The sequence below is a fragment of the Trachymyrmex septentrionalis genome, unplaced genomic scaffold (assembly GCF_001594115.1).
Source record: "Trachymyrmex septentrionalis isolate Tsep2-gDNA-1 unplaced genomic scaffold, Tsep1.0 scaffold311, whole genome shotgun sequence".
Lineage (NCBI taxonomy): Eukaryota > Metazoa > Arthropoda > Insecta > Hymenoptera > Formicidae > Trachymyrmex > Trachymyrmex septentrionalis.
In genome coordinates this window covers 30,434-44,587 of record NW_017305476.1, presented here as the reverse complement: position 1 = coordinate 44,587, position 14,154 = coordinate 30,434, and the positions used below count along the sequence as shown (strand labels likewise).

General features: G+C 27.8%; 1 protein-coding gene across 1 annotated transcript in view; it reads right to left on the bottom strand.

Moving 5' to 3' along the window:
- The window catches only part of LOC108749752 (protein kinase C-like), a 53,341-nt gene that overhangs the window by 33,184 nt on the left and 6,003 nt on the right, over nt 1-14,154 (bottom strand). Inside the window, exon 2 of the mRNA XM_018488685.1 lies at nt 13,033-13,334. Coding sequence (XP_018344187.1) covers nt 13,033-13,166 — 134 coding nt within the window. The 5' untranslated portion in view covers nt 13,167-13,334. The remainder of the gene's footprint in view (nt 1-13,032; nt 13,335-14,154) is intronic.

The window sequence follows — 14,154 nt, the reverse complement described above, 5'->3', positions numbered from 1 at the left end:
ACCCGTGCATTAAAGGAGGAGATTCAACGCTGCATCAACGAAATTCAGCCACATTTATGCAAAATGGTCATGGAAAATTTCGACAAACGAGTGCGTATGTGCATGCAAAGCCGTGGAGGCCATTTGCCCGATGTGTTATTCCACAAATAACCCTATCCTATGTACTTTATGATTCAATAAAAAAATAACAATCAAAAGACTAAAAACTGTGTTTTCTATTATATTTAATTCAAATCTTGCGTTAATTTTGGGACACCCTTTAGAAGTCGAAATGTTGAATAATCATGTTTATTATTAAAGACATGTTTTAAAACAAATGTTTTCACATTGAAATTCTGTGCGCAGGCTTGTATGCTTCTTAAAAAAAAAAACTTTGGTTACGTATTTTCTTTTTGTATGGAAAATATCAGGGTACTTATGTATGTGCTCAAATGCCTTTGAAGCCTTACTATTACATTCAAATTCACTGATGTCAATAAATTTTTTTTTTAATTATGTGTAAAATATATCACAGATAGCCTAAGAAAATTTTAGAAATTGTCAATTTGACAATTTTTTATTTACGTTTTTATTAATGGGATGTGTTTGCGCAGATGGAAGATTAAATTTATTTTTAATAGATCTATTCAATGACACCTTATTTCGCTTATATTTTAATTTAAAATTTAAAAATTTAAAAATTTATTAGTTTTTCACACTTCGAGTTTATTCCTAAAAACAAATATCATCGCATAGAGTTTAATCTTAAAAATTTTTATTTAAATCCTCGATAAACAATAACTTTAATCTAAAAAAATAATTCATAATCTGTGACATTTCCTTATTTTTATCGTAAATTGGAAATGATAAAAAAAATTTTTAATAATAAAAGTTATTTATTTTAATCTCATGCTAATCTATTCAAATATTACACTGCTCGAGTTAATATGAGATACACATCGAGACGCTGAAGACGCTGGGTGAGTATAATGTCATCACCTTATTGCTGGACTTATTTAATTGCATATATATAACAGGAGTAATCCTGAAAGACTAACTCAGATCAGTTTTTGTTACTCTATTAAAAAACGGAATGCAAAATATATTGTAATGAATACAGAACTATCAGCTTAATAAGCCGTGTTCTGAAACTATTTTTGAAGATAAATGCCAAAATTTATAAAAAGTACGAGCAAAACATTCAGTTTGGCAATGCTCAGTTTGGTATCAGAAATGGATTCGGCATACGGAAAGCTTTATTCAGTATGCAGGTTCTTGCTCGGCGCTGTCGTGACATTGATGTAAATACGTATATGTATATATTTTATTAACTATGAAAAGACTTTTGACATTATTCAGGCACGATATTGTTGTGTATTCATTGATGAGATCCGATGATAGAGACATAATCACTAACTTATATTGGGTCGGTGGCTATCAAGGTGAACGGCCGGCTGCTCTCAGAGGACATACCTATATTGAGGGAGGTGCGGCAGAGATGAATTCTCTTGCCCTTATTGTTTAACTTATACTTCGAGAAAATATTTCTTTTCAAGAGACAAATATGACGGCGACAGCTATATATTGCACAATATATAAAGTGGATTACATAAAGCTTATATGCTCGTCTTATATACGCAGGCTGTGATTCGTTGTTCACCGAGAGTACTGAAAATCTATAGTTTACATTATGTATGTTATTTTTAGCATATGTGGTGAATTCGATCACTCACACTACACTAGATTAGTGCATATTAAAAGCTGCTTTATATAAAATATCTCAATACAGTGATACAATATAATCAACTTTAACAATGAAATAATATACATATATTTTGTTTATTTATTAAATAACGTGACAATATCATTAGTTAATCATTTAAAATATTTATATACTTTTACATTTAACTTTGCTAATTTCATGCAAAGCAGCTTTCAGTATGGCCTGATCTAGTGTAGTGCAAAAAGTAATCGAATTCGCACTAATATACTCCAATACAGAGCTAACTATTGCTGCCATATTTGTTTTGTACAGATTTTTACTTCAGGATCTCTGTACTAAAGGTCTGTTCTTTTTCGAAGAGTTCCTTCCTAAGCACTATAATAGTTCTGAATTAGTACAATAAATTAGAATGAGACAAATTATATTTATCTCATTTTAATAACGAATTCGATTGAATGCGTTCAGTGCACACTAGTGCACATTAAAGCTATCCTACACAAATTGACGTAAAGATATTTGCTTATATATAAATACAAAAACCGATTAAACCGCGAATACTTTACTGCGTTTAATACTTTATTGCGTTATTAAGTAAAATTTATATTTTATACATAATTTAAAATGTTTGTATTTTACTTTTACACTCAGATTAAATCAGTGTACAATTGCTTTAATATACGTAGGCTGCTGGAAAAGTTTTTGCAATCTAGTACTTCCAGTGGCGTCAACGTTCTGCTACTATCATATCCGTAAAATTAGATGTTTTTAACCTATAATTCAATTGACAGTTTGTACCCAAGCCAACTAGTTTTGTTTGCATAGTATTTTAAAAGAAGTTATTTTGTAAGAAAATGGAAATTTCACGGGAAAATTTTCGGGCATATGATTTTTTACGATTACAAATGTCATCTAACTCCGAAACAATGCATCGATCGACTTCATTTGGCTTTTGGGGATGAAACACCATCCAATAGAACTGTTTATAATTGGTTTGCCAAATTCCAGCGTGGACATACCTTTCTTAGTGATGAATTCCGTGAAGGTCGTCCATCCACAATTGTTGTTGCCACTAATGTTGATGCTGTGCGTGAAATGATTGAGTGAGACCGCGAGATTCAGGCATCCTTAGGCATTGACATGAAAGCAATACATACGATTTTGCATGATCACTTGAGCGTACGGAAACTTTGCAGTCGTTGGATCCCACACAATTTGACCGAAGCTCAAAAACAGGCTCGTGTTAAATGGAGCAAAGAAATGCTCAAGAAATTCAACCGAGGTCGGTCAAATTTGGTCTACAACATCGTTACTGGGGACGAAACATGGATCTATTCGTATGAGCCCGAAAGTAAACAACAATTCGTTTGGGTATTTCAAAATGAACCGAAACCAACAAAAGTTGTTCGTTCACGCAGTGCTGCCAAGCAAATGATTGCTTGTTTCTTCGGTTATACCGGACATGTGACAACCGTGGCTTTAGAGGATCGAAGGACTGTAAATACTGATTGGTATACAACAATTTGTTTGCCAGAAGTCATAAATGAATTGTGTAGAACAAGCCGAAATCGTCGCATCATCCTTCATCATGACAACGCCAGCTGTCACATAGCACGTCAAACCGTTAATTTTTTATCCAATAATAATGTCGAATTGATGACTCATTGTCCGTATTCACCTGATTTATCATCTAATGACTTCTTTTTGTTCCCAAACATTAAAAATAAGGTGCGTAGTAAGCGATTTGAGTCGCCTGAAGCAGCTGTTGAAACATTTCGTACACTGATATCTGAGGTTACAGCTTAGAATGGAAAAAATGCTTCGAAAATTGGTTCGAGCATATGCAAAAATGTATCGATCTTAATAGCGAATACTTCGAAAAACAATAAAGTCATTTACCGAATTTTACATGTTTTTTTTCATATTGTTTGCAGAAACTTTTCCAGCAGCCTACGTATACCAGCGCGCACTAGTGCGTCCACCGAATTTGCTATAATTTAATCCACTAATATAAAAAGACGAAATATTTCAGCTCATGGCACAGTGGGACCAATTGCCGAAAAAGTGGCCGAAAGTAAAAAATGTATTACATTATTCCAAAAAGCTGTATTTATAAGTTTTTTCGGGTCGCTGAACACGATTCTGATATCAGAAATAAAAATTTTTTAATGGCAAATCCAATATGGCGAATTTCAATTTTTTACGTCAAAATCGGAATCGGCGACTCAAAAAAACCTTGGAAATCAATTATTATACATTTTAGACAATATTTTAAAATTGAAATCCGCCATATTGGATTCGCCATTTTACAATTTTATTTCTGAGATCAGAATCGTGTTCAACAACCTGAAAAACTTATAAATACAGCTTTTTGTAATAATGTAATATTGTACATCTTTGACTTTGGGTCACTTTTTCGATAGTCCATTAGCAACGCGTGACATCTGAATTTTACAAACTTTCAGCTTTGAAACTGAAATTTATGAATATCGGCAAATTTCAATATATACAAAGTTAAATATACATCTCATACAATCAACAATGATACTTTACTTATGCAAAAATTCAAGGGATCAAAAAAGATCAAACTTTTGAAAGTTTGCACTATAACGAAAATACAGCATAAAACCGTAGATTAATTATTCTGTATGCTAATTGCGATGATCAATGGTATTTATATTATATCTTTTAATTATATACATATGTTACATTTAATAAAATAACGTCTAAAGAAGTTACAAATTTTAAGACAGTATTAGAGATAATAGATTAATTTATATCAAAGCTTATGCAAATTTTTACAATCATTATCAGTTTCAATTACGCATTATTTCCATATTTGTCTATACAACGCCTTGATATTTAAGTATTTTTTAGCTTTAAGTACGTAGAAAATTATTATGTATTTTCTATATGTGGATACTACAAATGACTTTTGGCCACTTTTTCAGCGATCGATCCCATGATGGGCACGAACCGGGTTAATGAGGCACTTATTACTGCTAATATTAGTAATAATAATGTCTATAATTTTACGTACTCTCTAAATCTTTTGGAGTGAGATCTTACTCCAAAAGACTGAAAATTGAATCAGTCTTGAAAAAAGAGTAAAAATATTTTCACTCTAGAACAAGAATAGCAGATTTTTATTTTGTAGTAGTGAAATTTCATTCTTTTAGAGTAAGATTTTATTTTTTTGGAGTAAAAGTCATATAAAAAAAAAATGACATTTTATTCCTTTGGAGTGAATCTTATTTCAAAAAAGTGAAATCTTATTCCAAAAATGAATGAAAATCTGTCATTCTTGTTCAAGACTTAAAAATTTTCTTTCTTTTTTCAAGATTAGCTCAATTTTTATTCCAAAAAATTTAGAGTAACAAAACAAATATATAATTGATTACGAAAATGATTGTAATATTATATCTAACCATATGTATAATACATATTATATTATAGCTTTATATTATCGGAACCAATTATATGTATAAATGTATATAGGGTATTCCGTAACGGTCCAGCGTAACAATCCGTACAAGTTTTCAAACATTTCTGACAGTTAAAAAAAAGATTGAAAAGTGAGTATTCATTTGTTTTATATAGGCTATAACATGCGATAAAAAAATTAAAAAAAATTTTTTTTCATAAAGAAATTAGTCATCTTATATTTTTTAAATAGCACCATATAATTTTTTTTCATAATATTGTAGGAGTCTTCATTATAATAATTAGTAACTGTTATAATTAGAGAGAACATCATTTTTCCAGGAAATGTGTATAAATAATTATAAATCAAAATTAAATCGACAAGAATAAATTATATTTTTCGCAATAAATTATTTACAGGTTTTTATAAGATGTTAATTAGTATCACTATAAAAATGAACGATCAATTTGGGATATTAATTTCAGCTTCAGTTTGCGATTATGTTTTAAGTTCGACGTATTGGAACGTAATTTATAAAACTGAAATAATATATTTACAAAAATTTGCATTTAGTATTATTGAGTATTAAGATCCGCTTACACCGAAAATAAGATTTTATTTTTATAGATTGATTTATTCTTAGTCAGATATAATTCGACAGATTATTATTCGTCAATATAATTTTGATTTATAATTATAAATATAATTATTATAAGAAACATTATGACAGTAATAATTATAAAAATGAAGTATCTGATTATAATTATTTTATTAATTACAGTCACAAATACTAAACTTTTCTCTTATTATGGTGACTTACAGTATTTTACAACACAAATTATACATTATATCATTTTATAAGTATAATTCAAAGAAATAAAATAATATATTTACAATGAAATTACATTACACACAATCTATAATATAACAATATAATGTAAATAATATAGAATATATAAATAATATGATAATAGAAATAAATAAAACAATAAAAATTGCTTTTTCTCACGTAATATTTGATAATGTTCTTTAAGATAATAACTAAATTGCCAAACATTAGTCTATGACACAATATGTTATATCTTACTTAACCTAATAATGTTTATCATAAAACATTAAATTCTAATTAATATTACTAAACTATTAATATTTGTCCATTGAATTATATGTATAAGTCTCACTATCATGCACGTAACAAAAACGAATATTTAACAAACGGTAAAATTGTTAAAATTTTCTTAATCAAATTAATGTTTGCGAACTACGAAACAAAATCGTGAAATATCAGAATGTTCATTTACTAAAAATATAACAAGAAAATAAAAATTATTTCAGATCAAATAATAGACTCGAACAGAACAGTAAAAAGATTTATTATAACAATAACTTATTTGATACCCTGTTGCTATTTTAAACTTGACCCAAGTTTACTCTACTTCTAATCATTTTCGGAAAAATAAAATGTCATCTCTCTATGTAATAAGCTTTAGTAATAAAAATTTTTTTCCAAACTTTCAGTCACTATCCATTTTTAAGAAAAAAGGATGATATGGATGAAATACTCTATTCAAAAGTATCGAAAAATTTCAAAACTATTTCAAAATTTCAAACTATTTTTTCGGTTATAAAGTTATGTGAAATATTGCACAAGGTGCGTTTAAAAATAGAGAGAAAGATAGTAATGTAGGCCTCTATTATTAATGTGAGCTTCACTTAAAATTCTGTTCTAATTAACATCATCTCTTGCAAAAGGTTTTTTAAGGAGGTTCTCGCGTTTGATGAAATACAAATCTATAATATACATGTAATATAAATTGATATTAATAATATTAATAGTATCCAGAAGAAATTTCATTGACTTTTACCGTACTATTTTGAAAATATTTAATTCTAAATTTATAGAATTTTACATTATAACCTTATTCTGCAAATATACTCTTTTAAATTAAGACACTTACGTATAAGGTAGCAATTTAAAAATTGTTATAGTTATAAAGTAAACACTTAAGTTTGTTCTCGTAAAGTTTCATTTAAACTAATCGTATAGTTTACAAGAAATTTATATTCTTCAATGAAAAAAGCTAGAATATATGTTAAATAGACGATGCGTCTACATCAAATGAGCATCGTACAACTTTTATTTTGTCATTTTGAAAATATTTAGTAATATATGAAATTATCAATAATGTATAATGACATAAGATATTGTATCTTATACTAATCTTTTTATTCCATTATTTTCAATCGTTTTATATATTATGAATAAACTATCTATTGACTAGGAAGTAGCGCGAGACCTCCTTAACTTGTTTTTGAATGAGTAACAAAGTTGTGAAAAAATTATCATACGACTGGCGCGATACTTTTATTGACAATTTATGTTTATCTATTACAAGATACATCAAAATTTTTTTATATAATTTTTTACAATTTTTAATGTCAAGTTTAACGTAGTTTAGGGTAAAACCACTAGTTGTGACTCACTCTTCAAAAAAATTCATATTTTTTTTTATCCAGAACAATATCAAACAATTAATAAAGTATTTAATAGTCATGATTGATCATAAAGATTACATTATGGATGATTTTATTCTATTTCATTACCGTTTTATATATTTAAATTCGAATTAAATAAAGTAATGACAGTTATTCACAATTAGACCCCATATAATTGCAAATCAATTCACCAACTTTATTCTTTTTGATGGCGTTACTACATCCCATAGGAAAATAAAAATGATTTGCGCATGCATATCGTAATACATACTGTTAATGATTGATTACCCGTGTCCTTAACAGCGTTTATTCATGACTCACATACGTGTATTATTGTACAATCTAATACATATCCACCACGCGGGAACAAAAACCATTGCGACACACATAAAAAGAATAACATAACATAGACTCGCTGGCGACTAACAGCGCCGCCGTAGCGGGAGCATGGACTTCTTAACATATACAGTTACCGCCAAAAATCTCGGGCCACCTGCATAATTTCTGAATAGTTTGAGATATAAGATTGAAATTTACAGGAATACAACGAGATCTTAAAATCTGTCATTGAACCTCAAAAACACCCACCTTAACATTCCGGAGGGGAAGGAGGACAAAAATGCCTGATAATTTTAAATGGCATATATGGGGTCCAATGAAGGCTCGTTTGAAAGGGCTTTCCGAGACGAGAACAATGTAAACTGACCGAGGTCTCTACGATTGTTTTTCGCAGAATTATAATCATTTGAATATTGTTATTCAAATGTACGGAGTCAAAATGAGCGCGAGTGCGTGCGCACACATTCACACATGAGATGTAACTCTTTCTTTTGAATAACAATGTCCAAATGATCATAACTCTGCAAAAAAAAATTATAGAGATCTGAGTCTGCGTTGTTCACGCCTTGAAAAGCCCTTTCAAACGAACCTTCACTCAATCCCACATGTCATTTAAGATTTTCAGGCCCCCTTCTCTCCCCTTCCCCTGAGAATATTAAGATGAATATTTTTGAGTTTCAATGATAGGTTTTACGATTCCGTTATATCCCTGTAAATTTCAATTCTATATCACGAACCATTCAGAAATTATTCAGGTGGTCCGGGACTTTTGGCGGGCACTGTATAATAAAATTATAATTGATGATCTACATCTAGTTCTAGGGTCTAATTGTGGATAATGATACAATTTTAACACATTCAAGTTTATTTAAAATCAGTGACAATTAATCAATGATAATTAAAAAAAATTAATTTAAATTGAATGTATAGTAATAAAAAACAGTTAAATTATGAATAGTAATACTTTTTGCATATAGACATGTATACTATTTTATATTCTATAATATTTTGATACTTAAAACAAATGTTTTCGGGAAGGTATCATTTGTAAGATTTGACAAGCTTTTAAACATTTTTATAAATTCACACAAAAGTATCGTTATAATCTAGTGATTAAACAATAACTGCGGACACATTTAATTTCAATTGAGCATAACGTTGATTTTTTTCAATGAAATCTAATGTTATTTATTGAAAATTATTTTATAGCCTATAAAAACCATAAAACAATTCTTATGATATTACACTTCGAATAAATTTTTAAAGATACATACGTTAATTAATCGTACACTTAATTAGTTAATGACATTAATAAAATGTGTAGCGCTGTTCCTAATAAATTAAATTCAATTGACACTTGAAGAGAGAAAGCAAATGCTATCTTATGATATGTACCATTTAATGAAAAATACTATAATTATTTAAATATAAAAAATGAACCGGAATTAGTTTCTAATCCACATCTAATGGTTTTATCCTATAATTAAGAATAAATAAGAATAACGAGTATATTTTAAATTAATTTTTAACGCTATTTTGCTGTTTTTTTATTTTGAGAAGATAAGTAAATTTAAATAACTATATTTTCACTATGAGAAGTATAAGATTTGTTCGCGTCGCATGCTCTAACATACTCTGCTCTAACATACTAAAATGCTCCTACCATAGCATCTACTCACTCTAACGATCATTGAATAGGAACTATAAGCAGGAGCACATTGGAGCATGCTGGAGCATACGAACAAATCTATACTTAAATGTAAAGGAGGATGTTAAAAAAAATCTGATTTTTGGCCCTCCTGCGGAATCTTAGGGTTGCCACAGAAAATGAACTTTAAAATTCCCTGATTCTTCCAGGTTTTCCAGATATAAATGAGAAATTTTCGTAATCAATATAAAATATGTAAAAAATTTAACATTTAGAATCAAGAATTGTAAAAAAGCTAGCTTATATTATTAAAAATGCAAAAGAAGCTTAGTAATATAATAAAATTTTGGGCGCAAATTCAAATCAACAAAAAAATAAACTAGTATTAGAAAAAAGAATGCAGTTACGACGAAAAAGGGTGATCAAATAAAATTATTGAATAAAATAAAAATTTTAATTATTTTTTTTTTAATTATTCAAAGTGCATGAGTTTTGAACGTATTTGACTATAAACGTTAGACATAATATTTAAAAAATTATAAAAATTATTTGGAATGTAGAAGCAGTTTAAAGGAATTGTGAAAAAATTTGAAATTCCAGTCTCTTTTATATTTTTCCTTGACTTTTTCCGGTTTTCCATGATTAATTGTAATTTCCCTGTATTTTCCCGGTTTTTCAGATCTGTGACAACCCTGTACAATGAACAAAAAGTTGTTGCTTCTCAGCAAACGAAAATGGATTAAAATGGATTAAAATGCATTCAGATTTTTAGAAATACGCATTTGCGAACGTTAAAATCAATTCTTTTTAAATCGAATACATTTTTATTTATATAGGATTTGCATGAAGCACATTTCTACGCCTTTCAATCTAAAAATAGTCTCAGCTTTTTTGTGCTTCGGATATTTTTTAATTCAAAATTCCGAATAGGAAATGAAGTTTTTCAAAATCCAGTTAAATCCAATTAAATCTAAAAAGAGTTTTTATTATAAACACGCATTCGGAAAAATAAAATTTCAATTCATTTTAATCCATTCACGTTTACTGAGTGATTCAGATTTAGAGAGTGGAACCCCATGAAATAGTGAAAACAGTTTTATGTCCCAAAAATACGGTGAAAGTAAATTTTTTTTATGTTATATCGTGTCTCCTCTTGTAAGTTAAATTTTCATATACCATTCTAGAATTTATCATAAATCAGATGTAAATTATCTCACGATAATTAGTACTTAAAGGTTGATCACGAACCTGTTACTAAAAATAGCAAATTATAGAAATAGGGGATCGAAAATGATTCTTAACATACAGTTTTATATGTAAGATTACAATAATCAATTTTGTTATCAAAATGAATTTGAGCGTGCTTTTTAAGATACGCTGATTATGATCCATTAAATGAAAAAATCAATGGTGACGAATTCAAAATGGCTGATCCAAAATGTTTGTGCCCGATTAATGTCATATATTTAATATAGATATTTCATAAAAAAAAATAAATGCACCATCTTTCGAGATTTTCTATTGTACATTGTTAAAGTAGGATTAAGGAAAATTCAAATTAAAAAGAATTCCCATAAATGATGAATACTAGAGAGCGGGTGTAAATTTAATTATTTGCTTCAGTCAATGAAAATGGCCTACTTGACTACTTTCAATCAAATCCAGAGATAATGGTGACGATGTGATAGTCACTGTCTCCATTACTAAAAACTTTAATTTAAAAAATTTTTTAATGTTTTTTATATGTCTTTTAGTCTTAGAATTTTTTTCAATTTGTAATCTGTAATGTATCTAATGAAAAAATTTCAGATAAAAGTGAAGAAACGATTTCGAAAGAGACGTGTTCATGTTGTTTTTTTTCTAGTGGAGGTGTCATAGATATGAAAGTCACTATTAATTTTTTTAGTAATTGTATTTTTTATCATTTTTACACAATACGATTCCTCTAATTATTTTACATGTAAAAATATTAAGATAGAGATATTGAAAAATCAAAAGAATAAATTTCGAGTTATTTTATACTATATTCTGGCTCATATTGACATAACATTAAATATCTTGTAAACTATTCATCGTTTTTATATAATCGTAACTTAATACTTTTATGCACGTAATAATGAGCTGAATCAATTGGTGTAAAAAAAACACATAGTTAGATGCTTATTGAAAAATTATATAGTTTCGTAAATTTAAAAAAATGTTTAATTTTTAAAATAAACAACTTGTATTTTCTTTACACTGATTCATCTCATAATTCTGTGCATAAAAGTACGATTCAAAAAATATATAATTTATAATACTTTATGTCAATATGTACTAGAATAAATATAAAAAATAACTCGAAAATTATTTTTTTTTCAATATCTCTAATACTTTTATATAATTAAAGAAATCATATTATGTAAAAAAAATTATATAATTACATTTAAAAAAAGTGAAGGCGACCTCTCATGTAGATTATAATACATGTAATGTAAATTATGGTCCAGAGTTATCTGAGCATAATTTCTTGCCTTTATGGCATAAATCCTCGTACGATGTATTACATCGGATTACTCTATTGTACGAATTCTATTTCTATTTATTTTAAATGATATAAAATATCTAAAAAATATTATAATGTGATAACTTTTCGATCGCATAATTTGAAATAATGGGGTAATTAATAAACGATAAGTAAATGCATGACTTCTTATCGTATTGAACGAAGCTAATTGTGAGTAAAAGAGAAACGTATTAACATATTGTCACTCATTCGCTAAAAAATGAAAATATTGAAAATAGACAATTTACTCAAAAATATTCATATACGCATATTCACATATACATTGTCGTTTATCAAAACAAAAAATGAGTACTGAAAATGATAATCTACCCAAAAATACCCATACGCATACTCACGTATACTTATCATATTCCTTCGCAATAACTAGACTACGTACTTAATAGTGTGTAGTCATTAAAAAAAACAGATGTAAAAATGGAACGGGCTAAAAACGATCCATATGAGACATAAAAATAGTGAAATATTTTTGTAAGAATTGCAGCTTAAATTTTTCACTAACCTCTCCTTTTTTATTTAATATTCTTATAGCTGAATATTAAGATCTTTTCACTATAAAATGAAATTCCATTTGATTAAGTATTTTTCATGATCTAAATTATTCTAAATTGACAGAGTTTAGATACAGCCGGGATTAGCATTATACAATGTGTCCAATAGACAGCTAGAACTTCTTGAATGTTGTTCACAGTCACATCTTTGATAATATTTGTCAAGATCAAAACTATTTAGGGATTGATTTTCTTTTATTTTATTTTAATTTTTACGTTAAACATAAATTGTTTTTCTTTTTTTTACATATATATATATATATATACACTACATAGAGCGCCGTCCCTGCTTTTACGTACTGAATAGCTTACCTGTATATGTATCCTTCAGCTCCGACACTGCGCGTTGAAAGATTTCGTTGATCTACAGAGGATTTCCTTCCAGAAAAACCCGATCCACTGCCGGCGTTTCTCCTCTTCGTATGAGAACCACCAGTGAACATCATCTTCCAAAACTTCACCAATGGCTCAATAATTTAACTTTACTTCATTATCCTTGCATCAATAATATTATTGTCGTGATTGAATTCATTATTCATGATTCATAATTCAATTGATTTGGATGTAAGCGAACGGGCACTTCATACATACTCTCTGCATACTTGATTTTTAATCTATGACAAATATTTAACATATTCTATTTCTTGCCTCATTCTCTTCTTTTTAATTATGGATACATCTTCAATTATATATAAAAATATGATTTTTAATTATAAAAGTATGATAATAATGATATATATAATGATATAAAAAATGTCCATAAAAACTTTAAATTATAATAAAAATTTTTTAATAAACATGGAATTAACAAACGATATTAAAATTTAAGAGACGTTTTCATAGATTATAATCAATTAACTTTATTTCATAATGATTACCTGAACTAATAATTGAAGATTAATTGATTATAAATTTGTACGCAAAAATTAAGGATTATTTACAAGCAACGAACTGTAAATAATAGAATTGTAAATAATAGATCTTTCAATAAAATTTGTAAAATATTAACCCAAATGGCTAAAACGATTTACAACAAAAATTTATAATTATTTTGCCTTTATTCAAAGGATTCTTTACTCTTGATTACTTACATATATCATATAATATCTTTGTGTCGATCGAGTGTCATTCGTTAATTAGGACGTTAAATCGTTCACATTAACATGAGACTACGAATTCGAATTAAGTATTTAGTATTATTAATAACGTTTAATCTTAATTATTCTATAATTTAATGTTTATTTGGTTTTTATAAAAAATAATATAGATTCAATCTGACTAATAATTGACGAGGTCTCACTGCTAGTCCATTTTTTAAGAAATTTATCAATACTAATCCATCTTATGTATCTCAATGTGACATATTTTAATGTATTTGACTGCGACATTCTCTTTAATTTTCATGTATTAATAATAATTTTGGATATATTTTCG